The sequence below is a fragment of the Gorilla gorilla genome, chromosome 1 (assembly GCF_029281585.2).
Source record: "Gorilla gorilla gorilla isolate KB3781 chromosome 1, NHGRI_mGorGor1-v2.1_pri, whole genome shotgun sequence".
In the NCBI taxonomy this organism is placed as follows: domain Eukaryota; kingdom Metazoa; phylum Chordata; class Mammalia; order Primates; family Hominidae; genus Gorilla; species Gorilla gorilla.
Genome location: NC_073224.2, coordinates 10,454,882 through 10,479,469, shown reverse-complemented (window position 1 = coordinate 10,479,469; position 24,588 = coordinate 10,454,882). Strand labels below are relative to the sequence as shown.

General features: G+C 41.1%; 1 protein-coding gene across 6 annotated transcripts in view; it reads left to right on the top strand.

Moving 5' to 3' along the window:
* The window catches only part of EFCAB2 (EF-hand calcium binding domain 2), a 158,784-nt gene that overhangs the window by 13,870 nt on the left and 120,326 nt on the right, over positions 1–24,588 (top strand). The window contains exon 2 of one of the 6 annotated variants that reach the window (XM_055373939.2): positions 21,126–21,237. The exons of the other annotated variants lie outside the window; for them this stretch is intronic. Coding sequence (XP_055229914.2) covers positions 21,126–21,237 — 112 coding nt within the window. The remainder of the gene's footprint in view (positions 1–21,125; positions 21,238–24,588) is intronic. 6 annotated transcript variants of the gene reach the window in all.

Sequence of the window (24,588 nt, the reverse complement as noted above, 5' to 3'; positions counted from 1 at the left end):
CTTATGGTCACTATGATTTATTTAAGGTTTCCCTAACTGTTAGATATTTAAATTGTTTAAAAATGTTCTGTTGTAAATGTTCTTATACAAGGATTTTTTTTTTTGACCCAGCTTTGATCCTCATCCTCTACCCACTTTGGAAAAATTTCTTTTTTTTCTGGAGAGACAGGGTTTCTCTCTGTCATCCAGGCTGGAGTGCAGTGGCCCAATCTTAGCTCACTGCAGCCTCAAACTCCTGTGCTCAAGCGGTCCTCCCACCTCAGACTCCTGAGTAGCTGGGACTACAGGTGTATGCCACCGTATCTGGCTAATTTTTTTGGGGGGGGAAAATAATTTTGTTGAATCTCATCTCTGTTGGGTCTTACTAGTTACAGAGGATAACCCAATTTCCAAATTCTGTGAGTACCTTGTGATCCTTTTGTACTAATTACATTATTTCTTTCCAATTTTAAAGAAATCAATCATAGACCCACATATTGCCATTCAGAGCTTATGATCAGGATAAAATACAGGTTTGCTTATTGTCTCTCTATCCTGTTACAGTGGAAATGATAGGAAACCAGATATTTTGTTTCTTTTGTTACTAAATCCCTGGATTTAGAAAATGTGTAGGATATAGTAATCACTGTAAATATTTGTTGCAAGAATGCAGGAACCAGGAGTAGCACATTGATGGCACTTTGCATCTTCTTATTAAGAGTAAATGTATTTTTCTGTGAATCCTTTTAAAATACTGAAAATAGGCTATGTGTGGTGGCTCACACCTGTAATCCCAGCACTTTGGGAAACTGAGGCAGGTGGATCACCTGAGGTCAGGAGTTCAAGACCAGCCTAGCCAACACGGTGAAAGTCCGTCTCTACTAAAAATGCAAAAATTTAGCCGGTCGTGGTGGCGCATGCCTGTAATCCCAGCTACTCGGGAGGCTGAGACAGGAGAATCGCTTGAACCTAGGAGGTGGAGGTTGCAGTGAGCCGAGATTGCACCATTGCACTCCAGCCTGGGCAACAGAGTGAGACTCTGTCTCAAAAAAAAAAAAAAAGAAAGAAAAAAGAAAAAAAAGAAAATACCGAAATACTGAAAATAGCTCAGAGTTACCACTACATTTGCCGAGGCACTCAGATTGCGAATCACATATTTAATCTAACCTCGTCATTTAAAAGACTGGAATAGCACCTCCACTTCAACATAGTGATTGGGCACACGTATTTATTTTATTTTATTTAGTTTAGTTTTTCAAGACGGAGTTTCTCTCTTGTTGCCCAGGCTGGAGTGCAATGGCGCAATCTTGGCTCACCACAACCTCCACCTCCCGGGTTCAAGTGATTGTCCTGCCTCAGCCTCCCAAGTAGCTGGGTTACAGGCACCCGACACCATGCCTGGCTAAGTTTTATATTTTGAGTAGGGATGGGGTTTCACCATGTTGGCCAGGCTGGTCTCAAACTCCTGACCTCAGGTGATCCGCCCACCTTGGCCTCCCAAAGTGCTGGGATTACAGGTGTGAGCCACTGCACCTGGCCCACATATTTATTTTTACTCCTGAAACCCCCCTATAATGACAGTAAAGAAGTAAAAAAGGCACAAATATACAGGGATGAAGACAATAGAAAAGGAGATAATGGTGGTATGTAAAAAGATAGAAAGTGAGGAGATAATGCACTATTAAACGGTTGGACCAGGTGCAGTTTACCTAGCATAAACAAAGAAAATACAAGCCTGTAGAAGAGGGAGCCAAAAAGAAACAAACCAATTTGAGCTTAAAAGCCTTGAAAGGCTCAGGATTAGACACAGCAGCCATCTCAGAAGGCATGTATGTGGAGTCAGGCTAAATAGAGGAGATTTGGATGAAAGTCAAAAAGCAAATGATTAAATCTCTCATCCCCTGGAGTAACCAGGTGACCATGCAGAAGGCTGGTGGTTTACTTTGAATAATTTAAATCAGAGATGCTCAGGACTTAGGGATGATGGTACCTACCAGAGACGGTAGAGATGATATGCCATTATTATTATTACCATCTTTGAGGTAGTAGCTGATATATTGTTAAAATTTATATGAAATTCATTATTATCACAGAGGTTAAATATTCTGAGTAGGACCCAAGACAATAAACCTGAAAAATGGTAATATGTCTAATATATGTCAGAGCAATGGGGATTTGAGATTCTCTTATTTAAAATCTTCATTAGCTACGAGGAAGAAGAGCTATGTACCTCTTTAAATGGTTAGTTGATTTGCATTAGTAGCTAAATTACACAATAGTTATAAACACGAAAAGCCTCAAAAGTGAAAACGAATGTAGAGATTAAAAATCTTCGGGTGAAATCAGTAAATGCAATGAAATTTCATATGAAATGATGCTATATGATGAAATGAGAGGAAAATTAAAATCTGACCTCAATTTTGGTGACTTTTTATCTCTATTACACTTCAGCCACCCACTTCCATGGCCAAACCATGGATATTGCCAATATTCAGGATTGTGCCACCTCTGAAATCCTGAACTCAGATAGTCCATTCTCGGAACATAACCTTATTCAACGCTGACTATTTCGAAAGAATTTTGTGAAATAAACTTTGTGAAGTAATTTCAAATTTACAGGACAATTGTAAGAATAGTATATACAGAGAATTCCCACATTTCCTTTGTCCAAATTATTTTATCTTAACATTTTGCGTTTTTTTTTTTATCATTCTTTCTTTCTGTTTCTACATATATTTAAAATTGTTTTCCCTTCAACTATTTGAGAGTATGTTATACAATCATGCCACTTTATCCCTTAATATGTTGGTGTGTATTTTCCAAGAACAAAGATAGTTTCTTGTGTAAAGTCTCTATGAACTTTAACATAGATTTTTTTTTTTTTTTTTTTGAGACGGAGTCTTGCTTTGTTGCCCCTGCTGGAATGCAGTGGCGCGATCTCAGCTCACTGCAACCTCCAGCTCCTGGGTTCAAGTGAGTCTCCTGCCTCAGCCTCCTGAGTAGCTGGGATTACAGGCACGCACCACCACGCCTGGCTAATTTTTGTGTTTTTAGTAGAGATGGGGTTTTGCCGTGTTGACCAGGCTAGTCTCGAACTCCTGACCTCAAGTGATCTGCCCACCTCAGCCTCCCAAAGTGCTGGGATTACAAGCGTGAGCCACTGTGCCCCGCCAGCTATTTTTAATTCTATAGTCCATATTCTGATTTTATCAGTTGTCTCAATTGTCAATATCTTTGTATAGCATTTCCGCCTCTAGTACAGGTTTCAGTCCAGCATCACATACTGCATTTATTAATAGTTGTCATGTGTCCCTAGTCGTCTTTAATCTAGAGCAGAACCTCAGTCTTTGTCGTGACATTGAGCACAGATTGATTCAGAAAAGGTTTTGATCTCCTGTACAAATTCATGATCTCATACCGATAATCCTCTCATTTCTCCATTCACTCTGCAAACTTCTTCACTTATTATATGGCAGAGAAAATGCAAGCCATAAAGTATAAGCTCCTTGGCCAGGCGCGGTGGCTCATGCTGGTAATCCCAGCACTTTGGGAGGTCAAGGTGGGCAGATCACTTGAGGTCAGGAGTTCGAGACCAGCCTGGCCAACATAGAGAAACCCTGTCTCTACTAAAAGTATAAAAATGAGCCAGGTGTGGTGGCACACGCCTGTAGTCCCAACTACTCGGGAGGCTGAGGCAGAAGAATCGCTTGAACCTGGAAGGTGGAGGTTTCAGTGAGCCAAGATCATGCCACTACACTCCAGCCTGGGCGACAGAGCGAGACTCTGTCAAAAAACACCCCCACTTCAAAAAAAAAAAAACTCCCTCAATTTCCTGACACATACATGTTTATCTGTACTTACTGGCTCCTTACAAAAACCTCTTACCTGGTTTACTTGTTTTCATTTATTATGCTGTAAATCTGGTTATTGGTTAATGAATTCTCTGCCTAAAATCCTTAATGTCTTCCCATACCCTTAGGATAGTCTGAATTCTAACAAAACAGACAAGGATGTCTTCTTTCTCCAGGGTTTTGTTTTGTTTTTTTTTTTTTCTGATTACATGTTTGGTATCACCATTCACGCATTCTACACTTTATTATACGCTTCATCATAGAGAACAATTTCTTTGTTGTTCCCATAATGAAAGTGCTAGCCTCCGCACATATTGTTTCCTTATCCCAGACTTCATTTAGTAAATAGCATTGCTTAGTGGTTAAGAACATGAAGTCTGTAGTTAATCCTTATGGGCTCAAATTCTGGCTTTGCCACTTTAGAGCTGGATAACTTTAGGCAAGGTACTTAGGTGTTCTAATTTCTTCACAAGTCAAACGAGGAGCGTAGCAGAGCCTGTCCCATGTGGTGGTAAAGGATGTTGTGGAGAACTTCACACGCCGTAAGAGCTCTAGAAATGTTATGAGTCCTTACTTACCGTGTTAGGCCTGGTGCTAGATGTTGGGGAATAAAACAGATTTGGGCCCTGTCCTCTTAGATATTGCTGTAGAGGAGAGAACCATTAAAGAGTTACATAATTATTGGGCCAGGTGTGGTGGCACACACCTGTAATCCCAATACTTTGGGAGGCCGAGGTGGGCAGATCAGTCGAGGCCAGGAGTTCAAGAACAGCCTGGCTAATGTGGTAAAACCCCCGTCTCTACTAAAATACAAAAATTAGCCAGGCATGGTGGCACACACCTGTAATCCGAGCTACTTGGGAGGCGGAGGCATGAGAATTGCTTGAACCCGGGAGGCAGAGGTTGCAGTGAGCCGAGATCGTGCCACTGAACTCCAGCCTGGGCAACAGAGGGAGACTCCAACTCAAAAAAAAAAAAAAAAAACATAATTGTTATAAGCAGTTCAAAAAAGTTCAGGGTCCCACAAGAGGGACATCTGATTTAAATTTTTCTTTTTTCTTTCTTTTATTTTTTTTTCAGACAGAGTTTCACTCTTGTTGCCCAGGCTGAAGTGCAGTGGGATGATCTCAGCTCACCACAACCTCCACCTCCCAGGTTCAAGTGATTCTTATGCCTCAGCCTCCCGAGTAGCTGGGATTACAGGCGTGTGCCACCATGCCTGGCTAATTTTGTATTTTTAGTAGAGACAGGGTTTCTCCATGTTGGTCAGGCTGGTCTCGAACTCCTGACCTCAGGTGATCCGCCCACCTCGGCCTCCCAAAGTGCTGGGATTACAGGCATGAGCCACCATGCCTGGTCTGATTTAAATTTTTCTTACTTCAGTGGCTTTGAACGTGACATTTCCTCTACCAAAAACTACTACTAGTAACAGATGGAACTGCGAATTTACAAGCCTGAAGTAAGAAAGGAGCATAGCTTATTAGAGGAGTTGCACGAGGCTCCATTGTGGCTGGAATGGAGACGTGAGGGTGGGAAGAATGGTGTGAAATGAAGTTTGAAAGTAGGCAGAGGCCAGGTCTTTGTGAAGACCAAGTCAGGGAGGCTGACTTCTATACAAGAGCAAGAGGGAGCCATTGGAGCTTTTTAAACAGGGAAATGATACAATTCATTATGTTTTTAAGAGGTCACTTGGCCAGATGTGATGGCACGAGCCTGGAGTCCCAGCTACTTGGGAGGCTGAGGTGGGAGGATTGCTTGAGCCTAGAAGTTCGAGGATGCAGTGAGCTATGATCACACCTGTGAATAGCCACTGCACTCCAGCCTGGGCAACATAGTGAGACCTTGTCTCAAAAAAAAAAAAAAAAAAGATCACTTGCTTGCACTGTGGAAGGGTGGAGCACGGCAAGAGCAGATAATGATGGTGGTGTCTTGGATTAGACAGCAGCGGAGGAAATGGCAGAGAAGGTTTGAGAGTCAAGAGAGTCTAAACGTTTTTGTGACTGGATGTGGGGACTGGAGGAGACAGGGATGAATGAACACCTTTCAGTCCAACTTCTGACTCTTGCTTCTCATCTTTATCTAAGGTCCATCCTCAAGTCTGAGGTGGGTGCCACTCTTGTGCCTCCGTAGGGCTGTCTGTGTATGTCACTAAGTTTTAGCACTGATCTGTTGTGATTTACTATAGCTGGTCTGTTTTCCTTTTAAGTTAGAATGTATTTATAGTAGATGGTAGCTGATCAACAAACATTTGATAAATGAAAGCACAGATTAACATAAAACTAGATGATGATTGAGTACAGTATTTCTTTTTTTTTTTTTTTTGAGATGATGTCTTGCTCTGTCGCTCTGGCTGGAGTGCAATGGCGCATTCTCAGCTCACTACAACCTCCACCTCCCGGGTTCAAGCAATTCTCATTCCTCTGCCTTCCGAGTAGCTGGGATTACAGGCGTGCATCACCACACCTGGTTAATTTTTTTTTTTTGTATTTTTAGTAGACATGGGGTTTCACCATGTTGGCCAGGCTGGTTTTGAACTCCTGACCTCAAGTGATCCGCCCACCTCAGCCTGCCAAAGTGCTGGGATTACAGGTGTGAGCAACAGCTATGGTATTTCATTTTAAGCCTAGTGTTTTGGTGGTATATTGTCTTTGGATCAAGTTGTTTATGAAAAAAGAATTCTCAAAGAACTATTCCTACCACCTCCCTCCCCTGACCCCCCCACCCAGCCAAAGGCCAAGAATTGGATTCTTGATTTTTTTTTTTTTTTGATAGCATATGTCTGGAATATGTATTGGTATTAATTGGGTCAAATAGAACAATAACATTATCTGTACTTTCAGTTAATTGACCTTGAGGGCATTTCTTTACCTTCTTTTTTGTATGCTTTAAACGGTTCCCATGGTAAGTATTCCTCTTGGGGCTTATTATTTTATCTTAATTTCTGTAGGTGGGATTTTGAGTATCTAATTAGATATTTAAATATGTAAACAGACATCTCCATGTTAGAAAAAACTCAGCTGCGCTATTTGTTTAAAAAACTTCTCTTATATCCTTAGGTGATTTGACTTGTGTTTTGTTATGACTGCTCCTTTTGTATTTATTATCATTAATTTGTTCTTTCGAAATTAAGTTTAACTTTTTTTTATTGTTTTTCTCCTATGGTTTAGATTTTAACTTAGTGCAATATGTAGTTTTTTAGTCTTCGCAGCATTTCCATTGATGGAAAACAAATACAGTGTGAAATTGTTGGCTTTCATATACCCAATATGGAATTAAAGTGAAAAGGGAACTATTTAATTAATTATTTTTTTAAATGAGATCGGGTCCCACTATGTTGCCTAGGCTGGCCTTGAACTCTTGGGCTCAAGCGATCCTCCTGCCTTAGCCTCCTGGGTAGCTAGAGAATTATTATATAATGGTATAACTTGCCTCAACTGGTTTTTATCAATTAAGTGGCATTTTGTTATTATATTGACATACTAATTTAGTTATATTTATTTTATAATAAGCAACACTGCCGTTTATATTTTGTGGCCTATTAGAGTAGGAACAACTAAAAATAAGGTAAATAATATATTTTTAAAGGAGCATGAAATAAAAAATTTTATTTAATATTTAGGAAAGATGATATGCATATCCAACCCATTGCAAAAATTATAGTAATTGCTAGTTCCAAAATATTGTTAGTGAAATGTCATCAGATTCCTATAAGGCTTATATCTTCATGAAAAGTAATGCTAATAACACTGAGTGTGACATTAGACCTTTGCCTATTTTCTCTCTTTCCATATATGCTTCCTGTGAATGACTAATAGAAAACTTATTTTCTCTCAACCAAATCTGTATAACTTACTTTCCTGAGATACTAGGCAACTTCCCTGAGTTACAAAAAATTAGTAATGATAATGGGTAACTTTGATTGAATATTCCTATAGTTCAGGTGGTAACCCTCAAAACAACCTTGTCAGCTAGATACTCGATATTGTGCTTTTCACAGATGAGAAAAACTGAATATTTGAGCAGTTATTTATCCTAAAGATTACAGAGCTATGTATGTATGAATGTGTATGAATATGATCTTTAAACCAGGTGGTCTGGTTCTAGAGTCTGTGATCTTAACCATGACACTGTATTGCAACCTAGAAATGGTGGCAAAATTTGTTCAAAGTACAATGTTAATAAAGTAATTTTGATTTATTTAGTTATTATTTATTTATTTTTTGTAGAGACAAGGACCCGCTTTGTTGTCCAGGCTGGTCTTGAATTCCTGGGCACAAGCGATTCTCCCACCTTGGCCTCCCGAAGTGTTGGGATTACAGGCATGAGTCACCACACCAGGCCAATAAAGTAATTTTAAAAATTAACTAAAGTCCATACTTTACTCAGATTTTCTTAATTTTTACCTAATGTCCTTTTCTGCTCCGGAGTCCCATCAAGGACACCAGGTTACCAGTTAGTTGCTATGGCTCCTTCGGCTCCTCCTGGCTGTGATCGTTTCTCAGGTTTTCCTTGTCTTTAATGACCTCCTTGACAGTTTTCAGAATGGGTCAGAATGCCCCTCTATTAGAATTTGATGTTTGTGTCCTGATTAGACTGGTGGAATGGGATTTTAGGAGGGAGACCACAGAGTTAAAGTACCATTTTCATCACATGACATCAAGGGTATGTACTATTAATATCAATACAATTGATCACTGTTGATGTTAGCCTCAATCGCCTGGCTGAGGTAGTGTTTGTCTGGTTTCTCCACTGTGGTAACTCTGTCTCCCCATTCCATAGTCTTTGGAAGGAAGTCATATGTGCAGCCCACACTCAAGGAGTATGGAGTTATGCTTCCCTCCTTGAGGGCAGAGAATCTGCATGAATTATTTGAAATTCTTCTGAACAGAAGATTTGTATCTTTTCTCCTATATATTTATTTACAGTTTCCTGTATTCATGGTTTGGCTTTCTGTGGTTTTAGTTAACTAAGGTCAACCAAGATCTGAAAATATTAAATGGAAAATTCCAGAAATAAACCATTCATTTTAAATTGCATGCTATTTTGAGTATCATGACGAAATCTCTCTCTGTCCTACCAGGATGTGAATCATCGCTTTGTCCAGATTATCCACACTGTATATGCTCCCTGCCTTTAATCATTGACATCTTCTGCTTCTGACATTTAACCATGAACATTGTCATGGCTCGGGATGACCCGGGATCTCCCAAGGCAGGTGCTCTTCCTTTTGGTGTATCATCAGGTCAATAGTAGCCTGACACTACATCATGGTGCTCTGTGTCATTCACCTCACTTCATCTCATCACGTGGGCATTTTATCGTCTCACATATGACAAGACGCATGAGTACGGTACAATAAGATATTTTGAGAGAGGCCATTCATATAGCTTCCATTACAGTATGTTGTTATGATTATTCTATTTTATTATTGGTTATTGTTGTTAATTTCTTAATGTGCTTAATTTATCACAGGCATGTATGAATAGGGGAAAACATAGTATATATAGGGCTTGGTGTTATCTGAGGTTTTAGGCACCCACTGCAGGTCTTGGGACTTATCCCTCGTGGATAAGGGGAGACTACTGCACTTGATCATTCATTCCTGTCAGTATGGACACATTGGATGTTTATTTTATACTTTGGGTTATGAGCCAGTACTACTTTATTCATTTTGTTGCTCAAATTGTTTCAGCTTTGGCCATTGGAAGCTCTTTTCGCTGGCTCCTATGTCACTATGACATAGCCCCATCAAGGTGTGGTGTTTTTGGGGGGTTTTATTGAGACAGTGTCTTGCTCTGTTGCCCAGGCTGGAATCTCGATTTACTGCAACCTCCGCCTCCCAGGCTCAAGCAGTCTTCCCACCTCAGCCTTCCTAGCAGCTGGGACTACAGGCATGAGCCACTGCGCCTGGCCTAATGTGGGTGGTGTTTTTTTTTTGTACTTCTACTACTACTACTACTACTACTGCTAGGATCTAGTTCTACTCAGTACTTCTGGCACCAAATGTGTGGGTTTTCCACACCAAACAATTCTCCAGTTCCCTGTGGACACCAACTGGGAGTCCTACAATTCAACTCAATTTAATACCAACTACCCAGAGTTACTACAGATCCCACAGGTTAAGGATTTGGTCCCACAAGACCGTTCCCCAGGAGAGTAGGCTAACTGCTGATTAAAGGTAATGGATCCTTAAGTTACTCACACTTCAGTTAGATGTGGCTACAGATTGGGGGTTTCCACAACCCCCTTCTTAGTTCCATAATTTGCTGTAAAGGTTCACAGAACTCAAGGAAACACTTTGTTTAACATTTACTGATTGATCATAAAGGATGCAAATGAAGAAACAGATGGAGTGACATAAAGGGTGAGGTGAGATCTGCCAGGTACCCCAGCTGAGGAGCTTCTGTTCTGTGGAGTTGGGTGCACTATTCTCCCGGCATGTGGATGTGCTTGCCATTCCAGAGCTCTTGGAACCCCTTTGTTTAGGGTTTTTGTGGGGGTTCCATTATGTAGGCATGGTTGGTTCGATCACTGGCCATTCGAGATTTGCTCAATCCCCAGCCTCTTCCCTCTCTGGAGGTCACAGGGTGGGGTCAGGGTGGGGGAATGAGTCGGAATTTTTGGCAGATAATTTCTATTTTGTATTAGCTTTCTGGATTATTCTGATTCCATTATTGTAACTTGTTTACTATGGTCCAGCTTTATGCCCTTTGTATACATTATGACTTTTAATCCTTGTAACAGCCCTGTGAGGTAGAGAAATAGAGCAGTAGGAGTCAGGGCCTGTTTGGTCAGCATTTTGCTATTACCACCTTTTTAAACTTTTATAGGAGTGGCTCTGAATCTCTAGAAAGTCATGTAAAGATCTTGATATTTATTTAAAATCAGTAAACAAATATTCACAAGGAAACTTTTTTTCTTGACATTCAGTATGTTTTAAGTAATTTTCATGTGGTTCGAGCCTTGTAAAGGTTTTTCTGGTTTTCATAGTGTAGAAAGTAAAGAAAGCTGTTACAATTGACTGTCTGGACTGATTTATTCAAGAGAAAATCACTTGGTTTATAGAAGGCCTTTAACATTTTGTGAGTATGTGTTTTAAACCAAAACCCATAGATAGGAAGAGCCGACAGGGAGCTGGAAACTGCAATAAGCTTTCTTCTAACTAGCAAACGCAGTTGACAGACATCTTTTTATAGACGTATCTGTGATTGCACGCTGTTTTTAGGCTTGATAATTTTTTCAACAAGGAAAAACTTTTCTTCAATTTGAAAAAGCTGTTTACAGTAAAATGGCAAAGTATGAGAAGACAGAAAGCCATCCTGCTCATTCTAAAGCTAAATTGGGCCACATTTCCCTTAAAGTATAGACAACAGCAGCAGTGGAACACAGTTAAGTGTGTGTTTAGTGAAGGAAAGTTTTTTGAATACTACCGCCACAATAATTTTTCAAACCTTGAATTCTTTATTGAGAAAGTGACAAATCAGTGAGAGAGGGAAAGGGAAAAGAAAATTAATTGAATTTGCAAAATTTCTCAAACAACTAGGATTGCAGAAGTAAAAGAATGAATTTGAAGGCTGGGCGCAGTGGCTCACGCCTGTAATCCCAGCATTTTGGGAGGCTCAGGCGGGCAGATTACAGGAGGCCAGGAGTTTGAGACCAGCTTGGCCAACATGCTGAAACCCTGTCTCTACTAAAAATACAAAAAATTAGCCAGGCATGGTGGTACCCATCTGTAATCCCAGCTACTCTGGAGGCTGAGGCTGGAGAATCACTTGAACCTGGGAGGCGAAGGTTGCAGTGAGCCGAGATTGTGCCACTGCACCGCAGCCTGGGCAACAGAGTGAGACTGTGTCTCAAAAAAAGCCCCCAAAAAAACAAAAAACAGAAAGAATGAATTTGACGTAGTGCCTGTGTCAGTTAGCTATTGCTCTGTAACCAATTACTCCCAAATCTAGTAGCTAAAACCCACAAATATTTATTATCTCTCATAATTTCTGGCTGTAGCTTTACTGGGTGATTGTGCCTAAGGGTCTCTCATAGTCTGAGGCTCACTCACATGACTTTTGGCAGGAAGCCTTGGTTCCTTATTGGTTGTTGGCTGGAGGCCTCAGTTTCTTGACACATGAGACTCTATAGGCCACTTGACTGTACATGCAACATTGCATCTGGTATCCCATAGAGTGAGTCATTCAAGAGACAGAAAGAGATGAGACAGAAGCCACAATATCTTTTATAACATAATCTCAGAAGTAACCAATCATTACTTCTGCTCTATTCTATTGGTGACATAAACTAACCCTATATAATATCAGTGGTGACTGCACAGTGGTGTAAATAGCAAGAGGTGAGGGTCATCGGGAACCATCTCGGAGGCTGGCTACCACAGTCTGCCTTCTGGCCTCCAGTGATTCACGTTTCCCGCACGTGTAGAATGCACTCACTCTCTCCAAAGGCCCACTAGAATGGGCCTTCCATCCCATTACAGCTATTACAGCATCAGCTCACAGTCCAGAATATCATATCTAAATCAAGCCCAGGTGGTAATGAGGTTCCTTAGCTGTAGCTACTTATGTATGACTTCTTGAGTGGTTTCTCTTGATCTATAGACCTGTGAACTAGAGAGATGTTACTTGCCCCTTACCACTCAACATACAATGGGAAAAGGTAACATCCACAGACACTTCTATCAAAAAAGAAGATGTCTTCGTGTATTTGTGCTGCTGTAACAGGATACCACAGACTAGGTAACTTATGAAGAACATAAGTTTATTTCTCACATTTCTGGAGGCTGGAAAGTCCGAGATTGAGGGTCTGCATCTGGTGAGGGCCTTCTTGCTGCATCATAACGTGGTAGAAGGCATCATATGGGGATGGGGAAGGAGGCTGAACTCATTCCTGTTAAGGAACCCACTCCTGCTATAACATACCTGCTCCTAAGATAACAGCATTAATCCATTCATGAGGGCAGAGCCCTTGTGGCCTAATCACCTCTTAAGCTTCCACCTCCCAAAACTTGCATGGGGGATTCAGTTTCCAACACACGAACTTTGGGGATACATTTTTTTTTGGTATACTTTTTGGTATTCCTCCATAGTAAGGAGGAAATGGGAGGAACACAGGAGTTGTTGGTTCATAAAACTGAGCCTGGCAAGTATTGGACATTTATTGATTAGGACTCAGTCTTACTGTCCAGAAGTGATTCTAGGTGGCCTTTAGCTCTGTCCCCTGAGCTCTTGGTTCGACTCTTTGTCATCTTTTCTTTTACGAGAAGTAGTACATGTTTACAGCTAAGCAGTTTTCTAAGCCTGATTCCTGTCAATAGAAGTTTTGGGAGTCCAAAGGACGTTTTTCCTTTTGTAATCTCTTTGTCCTTTTTAGTTCAGGCTGAAGGTGTTTCTGCAAATAGCTTCCTTTTAAAATTTTTCATAGGTCTCCCACGAATCTTATTGTCCGTTAGACAAAAGCCATATACACAAATTTGTTTGAGATAAGCTGTTCTCTGTCTTTGGCTCCTACTAAGATAGCTAAGAGACATTAAACTTCTTTTTTTTTTTTTTCTTAGATGGAGTCTCGCTCTGTTACCCAGGCTGGAGTGCAGTGGCACAATCTCGGCTCACTGTAACCTCTGCCTCCTGGGCTCAAGTGAGTCTCCTGCCTCAGCCTCCCAAGTAGCTGGGTCTATAGGTGCACGCCACCATGCCTGGCTAATTTTTGTATTTTTAGCAGTGATGGGGTTTCACCATATTGGCCAGGCTGGTCTCAAACTTCTGACCTCGTGATCTGCCGGCCTCAGCCTCCCAAAGTGCTGGGATTACAGGTGTGAGCCCCTACGCTTGGGACATTAAACTTCTTTTTAAACCCTGTTGTTTGAGTGAAAGGATCTGTAAGACTCACCCTTAAACTTTCTAGAGATTCTTTGCTAGTCTGAATGTTGCCTTGATGCACCACATTTGATAATTCTGAAGTCCTAAGAAAGGACTCTAGAACCATATACTCTATTATGTTTTCCTGGCAGTGCCCTAAATTTGATCTTTAAGAAGCCACTTCTTAGCGTTTTCTTGCCATCTGGAGATCTAGGGAATTTTCACAACTAGCAATTCCTGGCTCCTTTTTGTTTAACAGGCTTTCCTTTAGGTTATCTCTCCTCTTATATTTTATTTTTTGTTTGTTTGTTTAAAAGAGACAGGTTCTCAGCTGGGCGTGGTGGCTCACACCTGTCATCCCAGCACTTTGGGAGGCCAAGGCGGGCAGATCATGAGGTCAGGAGATCCAGACCATCCTGGCCAACATGGCGAAACCCCGTCTCTACTAAAAATACAAAAATTAGCCGGGCGTGGTGGCAGGTGCCTGTAACCCCAGCTACTTGGGAGGCTAAGTCAGGAGAATCGCTTGAATCCGGGAGGTGGAGGTTGCAGTGAGCCGAGATTGTGCCACTGCACTCCAGCCTGAGTGACAAGAGCAATACTCCATCTCAAAAAAAAAAAAGAAGGACAGGTTCTCACTCTATCCCCCAGGCTGGATTGCAGTGGTGTGATCATAGCTCACTGTAACCTTGAACTCCTTGGGCTCAAGCAATTCTCCCACCTCACCTTCCCGAGTAGCAAGAACTACAGGTGCGTACCACCGTGCCTCACTATTTTTAAATTTTTTTGTAGAGATGAGGTCTCTCTGTGTTGCTCAGGCTGGCCTTAAGTGATTGTGATCCTACCACCTCAGTCTCCCAAAGTGTGGATGACAGGCATGAGTCACTGAGCCCACCCATCTCTTGTATTTTATTATGCGCAACTGGAAGGAACCAGGAAGCACCTTCAGTGCTTTTCCTGGAAATCCCCTTATCTAGATTACCCAGTTTATTTTCTACTTTCCATGTTGATACAGGTGACAATGTTGCAAAATTTCTGCTATTGCATAAAAAGGATCTCTCTCTGCAGTTTCCAATGTGATTTTCCTCACTTTCCTTTAAGCTCTAACCTAGAGCCTACGGAAGGGCCAGTACTGCTTGGCTGCAAAGCCTCTCCCACATTTTTAGGCATGTGTTATGCCAGCACCCCGTTTTCCCGTACCATACCTCTAGATGTTATCTAGTACCATTACCTATTAGTCATCTATTTTGTGGTAACAAATTACCCCCAAAACTTAGTGGCTTAAGACAATAAACATTTATTTTTTCACACAGTTTCTTAGGGTCAGGAATCTAGAAGTTGTTTAATTGGCTGGTTCTGGCTCCGAGTCTCTCATGAGGTTGTAGTCAAGATGTTGGCTGGGGCTGCCGTAATCTGATGGATTCGCTGGGCAGAGACTCTGCTTTCCTGGGGTTACCCATAGGCTGCTTGAGTGCTGCTTGAGTGGGGTTACCCATAGGCAGCTGGTTTCCCGCAGGACTCGTGGTAAGAGGGGTGTGGGGGGGCCAACATGAAAATCTAGTATGAAAGTGATGTGCTGTTACTTCTGCCATATTCTGTTGGTCCCATGGGTCAGCCCTGGTGTATTGTGAAAGGGGACTACACGAATGTGTGCAAGCCAGGAGGCGGGAATCACTGGAAGCCATATGGACGTTACCAGGAGGCAGGAATCACTGGAAGCTATCTGTGAGGTTGTCTTCTACAACCCTGTCTTGAAGAATTTCGTAGCCTACTGGGCACGAGTGCCTACATGTTCTAAGCATTGTGTTAGACTGTCACATGTTGTTGATTTGGCATTTACAATCCAGAAAGGAACTGCTACCGCCAGTTGAAGTTTAAAGAGATCAAGTAACTTGTTCGCGACAGATTCGAATCTAGCCTGGGAATAAACGCTTGGAGCCTAGGCCTTAGGTAAAGGAGTGGATAAATATTCTATAGCATCATTGCCTTTGTATTTAAATATGAATTTTCTTCATTATACTTATGTTTAGCAGCAGCCACTTAATGTCTATTTTATATGTGGACACCTCTGCTCAACTGTTTTTTCTTGTATTCCCTTCTCCATGCAGTCATCCCTTGGCATGTGGCGGGGATAGGCTCCAGGACCTCCTGTGGATACCACAATCCACAGATGCTGAAGTCCCTTACATAAAATGGCAGAATATTTGCATATAACCTATGCACATCTTCTTGTATACTTTAAATCATCTCTAGATCAGTTATAATACCTAATACAATGTAAATGCTGTATAAATAGTTTTTATACTGTATTGTTTAGGGAATAATGATAAGGAAAAAAGACTGTACATGTTCAGTATAGACGCAGTTTTTTCCCCAAATATTTTCAATATACAGTTGAATCCATGGGTGTACAGAGGGCTGATTGTGTAGCTCTGACCTTTTTATTTTTTTTAACCTATCCTATCTCGTTCTTCTACTGACTTTCCTTCCAACACTTTCCATAGAGTCCTTTGGAGCATCAGACTTACTCTAACGTGAATAAACTTCTTTACGAATACTCTTTTTATAGACTACCCCTCTCATTTCTTTGTCTTAACTAAATCCTGGCTTTCCTGCTAGAATGCCACTCTTCGGGGACCATCTTGAATGAAAGCTGTTCATTCTTCCATACCATTTTGTCTTCAAGCCAGTAAGCTGAATCAGTCTACTTCCAATTCCAAATCATTGTTCTTTCACCCTCATATAAAAATTCTTCTTCCTTTGAAATTCGTGCCATCTTTTTTTTTTTTTTCTTGGTTTATTTTTATTTTTTGAGACAGAGTTTCGCTCTTGTTGCCCAGGCTGGAGTGCAATGGTGTGATCTTGGCTCACCACAACCTCCGCCTCCTGGGTTCAAGCAATTCTCCTGCCTCAGCCTCCTGACTAGCTGGGATTACAGGCGCCCTCCACGACACCCAGCTAATTTTTTGTATTTTTAGTAGAAACGAGGTTTCACCATGTTGGCCAGGCTGATCTTGACTTCTTGACCTCAGGTGATCCGCCCACCTCGGCCTCCCAAAGTGCTGGGGTTACAGGTGTGAGCCACTGTGTCTGGCCCTGAAATTCGTGTCATCTTAATCATTTTCTGTCATTCTTTGTCACTGTCATTTATTAGTCTGCCTGTGGCTTATCCCTTGTTTATCAAAGACTTTGGCACTCTTTTCTCAGTTTTCTGTCCATCTCAAATTCCACTATCATTCTGGGTGGCTTCAGTAGCCAGGTGGACTACCATGCCACATGCTAGTTTCATCATCCTTGTTCTTTTCAACTCCAGTGACCTTCACTTCCACTTCTTTCCAACATTTTACTCTCATGAGTTTTAGACTGTAAGACACTCTGAAATCTTGACTCCTTCATTCTATTGACTGACCACCATCTCCTAATTTCCAGAGGTGCTCTGCTCCCTTACATATATATTTATTTTATTTTTCTTTTTTCTTTTGAGACCAGGTCTTGCTTTGTTCTCCAGGCTGGAGTACAGTGATGTGATCACAGCTCACTGCAGCCTCGAATGGCTGGGCTCAAGCAATCATCCCACCTCAGCCTCCTGAGTAGCTGGGACTATAGGTGTGCACCACTGCATTTGGCTAATTTTAAAATTTTATTTTTAGTAGAGATGAGGTCTTGCTATGTTGCCCGGGCTGGTCTTGAACTCCTGAGCTCAAGCAATCCTTCCACCTTGGCCTCCTGAAGCGCTGGGATTCCAAGCGTGAGCCGCTGCGCCCAGCTCCCTTACATATATAATACCGGTGTTGGATCTTACCAAGATGTCTAGGCTGTCCCCCTTCCCCCAACTGGCTTATCAGTCAAACAAATGGCTAATATCAAATGATTCTGGCTAATGAAGTAGAAAAGGAATTTATTAGAAGATAGTAGGTAGCTCACAAAATCAACAGGGAAGCTGGAGAACCAGCTTGGAAAATGGGCAGGAAGCAAAGAGGCCCAGCAGCATGTACCCCAGCTAATGCCATGGCACTAGGACAGTGGTTAATATGCTATTGCTCCTACATTCTTGCTGTTATTTCTTCTGCCATTCCCATAAATAATTTTAATACTGTCTCTCCATTTTTATATTACCTGCTTAGGATTCAAAATCTCATTCCCATAAATAATTTTAATACTGTCTCTCCATTTTTATGTTACCTGCTTAGGATTCAAAATCTTGCACAAGAACATCTGATTGGCTGAGTATAGGTCACATGCCTATTCCTTTGCTACCAGGGAGCTGGGAGAGGAAAGAGCTGCCTTCTTTGGCTTACTTAGTGAGAAGGTAGACACTTTTCTGCCAATATTATACACAATAGGATTCCCTCAAAAGACAATGAATGTTTGGATCCTGGGTCAAAAAAAAAAAAAAGAAAAGGAGAGGAAGGGGAGGGGAAGAATAGAAGGAGGAGAAAAAGGAGGAAGCGGAGGAGGAGGCGGCAATATTGACAAATGTCTACTTTAGCCCACTACTGGCTTGGGAATGGGGAGAAATCTGCCTTTAAGCCTCCTGAAAAAAAAAAAAAGCCTTCTGATCCAACTTTAACCTCCAAATTCTCACTAGATGATCTTGCTTCTTATTTTAAAAATAGGAGCCATTAGGCCTGGAATCCCTTCACTTGTTGCCTCTGTCTTTAAACGTACCTAATCAACATTGTCTTTTCCTATCTCCCTTTAGTTATCTTAGTAGAAGAGCTCTTCCTTCTCTTGTTCAAGGCTAATTTTTCCATTTATATTCATGATATCATCCACACTTGTCTTCTCCAGGACCCCTCATCATTAATTAAGCCTTCCTTCTTAGTTAAGATTATTTATTAATATTCCTTTTTTGTCAGACATTGCTGAATACAGGAGATATAAAGATGAATTTGATATAGCTTTGAAGTATTTATTATTTAGTGGGGAAAAGACAGACACAAATAATTGCTGTGCAATAATTTAATCATGATCATAATTATAGTAGTCCCTTACTTTATCCATGGGGAATACTACACCAAGACCCCCCAGTGGATGCCTGAAACAATGGATAGTACTGAACCCTATATATACATGATTTTTCCTATACATACATACCCATGATAAAGTTTTTTTGTTTTTTTGTTTTGTTTGTTTTTTGAGGCGGAGTCTTGCTGTGTCACCCAGGCTGGAGTGCAGTGGTGCAATCTTGGATCTCCGCCCACTGCAACCTCTGCCTCCTGGGTTCAAGCAATTCTCCTCCCTCAGCCTCCTGAGTAGCTGGGACTACAGGCATGTGCCACGACACTCAGCTAATTTTTGTATTTTTAGTAGACATGGGGTTTCACCATGTTGGCCAGGCTGGTCTTGAGCTCTTGACCTCATGTGATCCACCTGCCTCAGCCTCCCAGAGTGCTGGGATTACAGGCATGAGCCACCACACCCGGCCAATAAAGTTTAATTTTTAAATTAGGCACAGCAAGAGCTGAATACTAATAACTAATGATAAAATAGATTAGTTTTAACAATATACTGTAATAAAAGTTATGTGACTGGTCTCTCTCTCAAAATATCTTATTGTACTGTACTCACCCTTCTTGTAATGAAGAAGGGATGGGATGGAGTGGAATGACGTGAGATTTCATCATACTGCTCAACTGCGTGCAACTTAAAACTTAAGAATTGTTTATTTCTGGAATTTTCCACTTAATATATTTGGACCACGGTTGACTGTGCTAACTGAAACTGTGGAAAGTGAAACTGTGGACAAAGGGAGACTACTGCATTTGTGTAATTTGTTTGATACATGATTTTCTATTAGAATGTGTCTTCAGTGGCCAGGCACGGTGGTTCAAGCCTGTAATCCCAGCACTTTGGGAGGCCAAGGCAGGCGGATCATGAGGTCAGGAGATTGAGACTATCCCAGCTAACACGGTGAAACCCCGTCTCTACTAAAAATACAAAAAAATTAGCCGGGCATGGTTGCAGGTGCCTATAGTCCCAGCTACTCTGGAGGCTGAGGCAGGAGAATGGCGTGAACCCTGGAGGCGGAGCTTGCTGTGACCAGAGATTGTGCCACTGCATTCTAGTCTGCAGAGCGAGACTCCATCTCAAAAAAAAAAAAAAAAATGTGTCTTCAGTGTCTAATACCTAAGAGATGCTCAATAAATATTATTGAATGAATGAAGAGGGGTAAGCACAGGGTACTGTGGAATCGTAGAGGATAGGTACTTGGCCCTCCCCTAGGAGGGAAGGAAGATTGGGCTTATGTCAGTGGAGGCTTGGTGGAGGAGATTGCAGCAGCCAGCAGGGGAAAAAAAATCAGGGGAGAGTACCAGGCAGAGAGAGGGGCATGAACAAAAGTTGAGAATGGTGAGGAGGTGGAGATGGTTTGAACAGTTAGGTGTTAAATAGAGTTATTAACAGTTAACATCTATTGAGTTTACATACATACATAGTATATGTTTATGTATACTTGTTAAGTACTTTACATATATTTTCTCATTTAATACTTACAATATTCTTTGATTAAGGTATTATTCCCATTTTAGAATAGAAAAATCTCTGCAATACGTAGGGAAAATAGTTAACTTGCCCAAGACCATTTAGCCTATAAAGGATCAAGGAGGGATTTGTTTTGGGGTCTTTCTGGATGCAAAACCTGGTGCTCTTTATAAATGCCGTGTTATACTAATATAGTGTGGTTCCCAAACTTGGCGGCTCATCCGAGTCCCCTGAGGACCTTTGTAAAAATACAGATTCCTGGCCATACCCCAGACCTGTTGAGTCAGAGTTTCCAGGGGCAGAGCTTATAGATCTATATTTTTGGGTGGTTCACATGGAACTGGCCTGGTACTGGTTCTCTCACCCTGGGGAGTTATTGCAGGTGGTGTCAAGAGCAAGGCAGGAATAGCTGACTAGCCAGGGAGGTTTTCCTGTGTCTTGCTCCTGATCCTTGACTTTACCCCGTAGATGGTGGGGCACTGAAGCTGAGAAGTGTCATCAGATACGCATATTGTGCCCACCACTTTAGCAACAGTGTGAAGGATGAAGTTGAAGGCACAGGTTACAGGCAATAAGAACTTACATCTTTAGACTGCTGTCTTGACTGAGTTCGTCCTTTTTCCTCACATTCTCAAGTTTTCTAAATTTTTTTTCTCTTGGTCTGCCAACCCTTCAGTTCTCTTTTCCCTAGCTAATTTCTTGAAAGAAATAGTTATACTCAATGTTAGGTTTCATTCAGTTCAAGAAATGTTCCTTACTGACTCACTCTTCTTTGAGGTCATCTTCCATCAATAAATGTTTATTAAACATTATTTGAAAGCATGGTCCTTTCTCAGATTTTGCTTTGAAGTGAAAATACCAGGGATGATTTATTTTTTCATCACGTAATCACTCATATGACAATTTTTATTGATCACCAAGTACTCTTCATGTGTCTCCTTTATGCTAGGGCCTGGGATACAACAGTGATGAGATGAGGCCTCAGACTTTACTGATCGAACATCTAATGGAAGGTGGAAGAAGAGACCATCACACAATGACGGTGTTATGGGGAACACAGGGTACAGTGCATTCATACCTTCTCCCCATCACTGTGTATTCATACCTTCTCCCCATCACTGTGTCAATCACTTAACCATCTCTCTGCCTCCAGCCTTGCTTCCTTCCAGTTAAGTTATCCTCATTGATTATACATCTAGCCAGATACTCCCTACTCTATAAATCTTCATTTGATAGCTATTGTCCTTGAAATAAAATCCAAACTCCTTCAATGTGTCTTATTAAAAAAACTTGAGCCTATCCCCACCTTGCGTTCTCTCATTCTGTTTCATTATAGGGAAGTTAAGGAGCAAGAATTTGAACTTTTCCTCATGTTTCTTTAGTTTCTTTTCTTTCTTTCCAACATGTTCTTGTTCTGTTGCCTGAGCTGAAGTACAGTGGTGTGATCTTGGCTCACTTTGACTTCCCAGGCTCCAGCCATCCTCCTGCCTCAGTTTCCTGAGTAGCTGGAACTACAGGTGCACACCAGCACGCCCAGCTAATTTTTGTATTTTTTTGTAGAGATAGGGTTTTACCATGTTGCTCAGGCCTTAGTTTCTTTTCTGAAAGATTTTTTTTTTTTTTTAGTATTTTGAATTATTTTTAAGTAAGAGAAAAAAAATCAACCTTGTTAATATAAAGGGTAATAACTTAAAAAGCACACCTAAGAACTAGTATCTCAAATTGTTGTGTAGCTGCCACCACCATCCAACTTCAGAACCTTTTTGTCACCCCAAACTAAAGCTCTGTGCCCACTAATCAATAACTTCACATCTCCCCCTCCTGGAAACTACCGTTCTGCTTTCTGCCTCAATGAGTTTGAGCACTCTAGGTACTTCAGATAGGTGGAGTCATACAATAATTTGTCTTGTGTCTGACTTATTTCACTTAGTATAATGTCTTCAAGGTTCATCTACCCTATAAGAATGTGTCAGAATTTCCTTCCTTTTCAAGGCTAAGTAATATAACATTGTATGTGTATGCCGCATTTTGTTTATCCATCTGTTGATGGACATTTGGGCTGTTTCCACCTTCTGTCTATTGTGAATAATGCTACTGTGAACACTGGTGTGTAAGTATCTGTTCGAGTTCCCACTTACAATACTTTTAGTTATTTACTCAGAAGTGGAATTGCTAGATCATATGGTAATTTGATGTGTAACTTTATGAGGAACTACGATACTGGTTTCCAAAGAAGATGCTATTATCACCATGTGGCAAGTGGGGAGACTTGGGCACAGAGAGGTTAAGTAACTTGCCCAAGGTCTCACAGCTAGTACATGGTAAAGCCAGTGGTGGCTGGCTCCAGGTCAGTGCTCTTAACCAGCAATATATACATACTTACTGGCCTCTTCTGTAATCTCTGTTATAATTATGTTTTCCTATTTGGGGAAGATTGACATCATTTGGAGGTTTTTTTTGAGATGGGGTTTTGCTGTGTTGAGCAGGCTAGGGTGCAGTGGTGGAATTATGGCTTACTGCAGCCTTGACCTCCTGGGCTCAAGCGATCCTTCCACCTCAGCCTCCCAAGTGGCTGGGACTACAGGCATGTGCCACCATGCCCAGCTAAATTTAAATTGTAGAATTTTAACTTTTTTGTAGAGACAGGATCTCACTATGTTGCCCAGGCTAGTCTTGAACTCCTGGCCTCAAGCAATCCTCCCCCCTCAGCCTCCCAAAGTGCTGGGATTACAGGTGTGAACTACCGCCTGTTTTGTTTTGTTTTTGGAGGCAGGGTCTCCCTATGTTGTCAGGCTAGACTTGAACTCCTGGGCCCAAGCTATTAGCTTGCTGAGTAGCTGGGACTATAGGCGTGTGCCACCATTGGTGGCTTGGGGTTTTGAGAATTGGACTAAATCAAACAATATTTTACTCGTAGAGTATTTCCTTCTTGGATTGATTTTTTTGTTTGTTTGTTTCTGAGATGGGGTCTCACTGTGTGGCCCTGGCTAGTCTCAAACTCCTGGGCTTAAGTGATCCTCCTGCCTTAGCCTCTGGAGCAGCTGGGACTATAGGTGTGAGCCATGGTGCCCAGCTTTGGATTGATTTTTTTTTTTACATGACAGAATTGTTATAGTTCTTACTCTTAAATATTTTTTAGAATAGTTCTAGATAAGTATACAGGAAACTCTTTAGGAATTTGTATTCTACAAAACAAAATGAAAAACAAAAGTATACTGACACAGTGTATCAGTAACAAATAGCCTGACTCTCAAAGTACTCTCATTACAAAACTTAGAATGATACTTTTTTTTTTTTAAAGATGGTATGTTACTCAGTCTCAAACTCCTGGGCTCAAGTGATCTTCCCACCTCAGCCTCCTGAGTAGTGGGGACTATAGGCATGTACCACCACACTCAGTGAATTATATGTTTTAAAAGGATATTTTGTATATTGGCCATTTCTCTAACATTTCCCAAAACTGCATGCTTTTGGCATCTGTGCTATAAACTTAGACCAAAGTAGCTTCAGAAATACAGTAGAAGCTCCCCTTAACGTGTGTGCCAGATTAACATAAAATAGACATTTCCTTTCTAAGACATGCTTATTCTAAGGGCACGCAGAATACCTTTTGCCATTCATTAAGTATGATGTTAGTTGTGAGTTTTTCATAAATACCTTTTGTCCTGATGAGGAAGTTCACTTCTATTCCTAGTTTTCTTTTAAACAATAACCTTAAGAAGTATTTTTTAATTGACACATAATAATTGTACATGTTTATGGAGCACAGTGTGACATTTTGATATGTGCACATAATGTGCTATGATCAAATCACTATTCCTAGCTTTCTGAGTGTTTTTATAATGAAAAGATGTTATGTATTGTCAAATACTTGTTCTGTGTCTATTGAGATGACGTGGTTTTTTTGCTCTTCTTCATTCTATTAATGTGGTGTATTATGGTGATTGGTTTTCATATGTTGCATTCTTGGGAGAAATCCCATTTGGTCATAGTGGATAATCCCCCATAAGGTGGCTGGATTATGTTTTGCAAGTGTTTTGTTGAGGATTTTGCATTTATATTTATAATGGATGTTGGTTTGTAGTTTTCTTCTTATGTCTCAGTTTTGTTTTTTTTTTTAAATCATGTTAATACTGGCCTTATAGAATGAGTTGGGCAGTGCTTCCGTCTCTTCAATTTTTGGGAAGATTTTGTGAAGGATTGGTAGATTGGTATTAATTTTTTTTTTTTAGACAGAGCCTCACTCTGTCACCCAGGCTGGAGTGCGGTGGTGTGATCTCGGCTCACTGTAACCTCTGCCTCCCAGGTTCAAGTTATTCTCATGCCTCAGCCTCCTGAGTAGCTGGGATTACAGGCGCACACCACCACACCTGGCTAATTTTTGTTAGAGACGGGATTTCAACGTGTTGGTC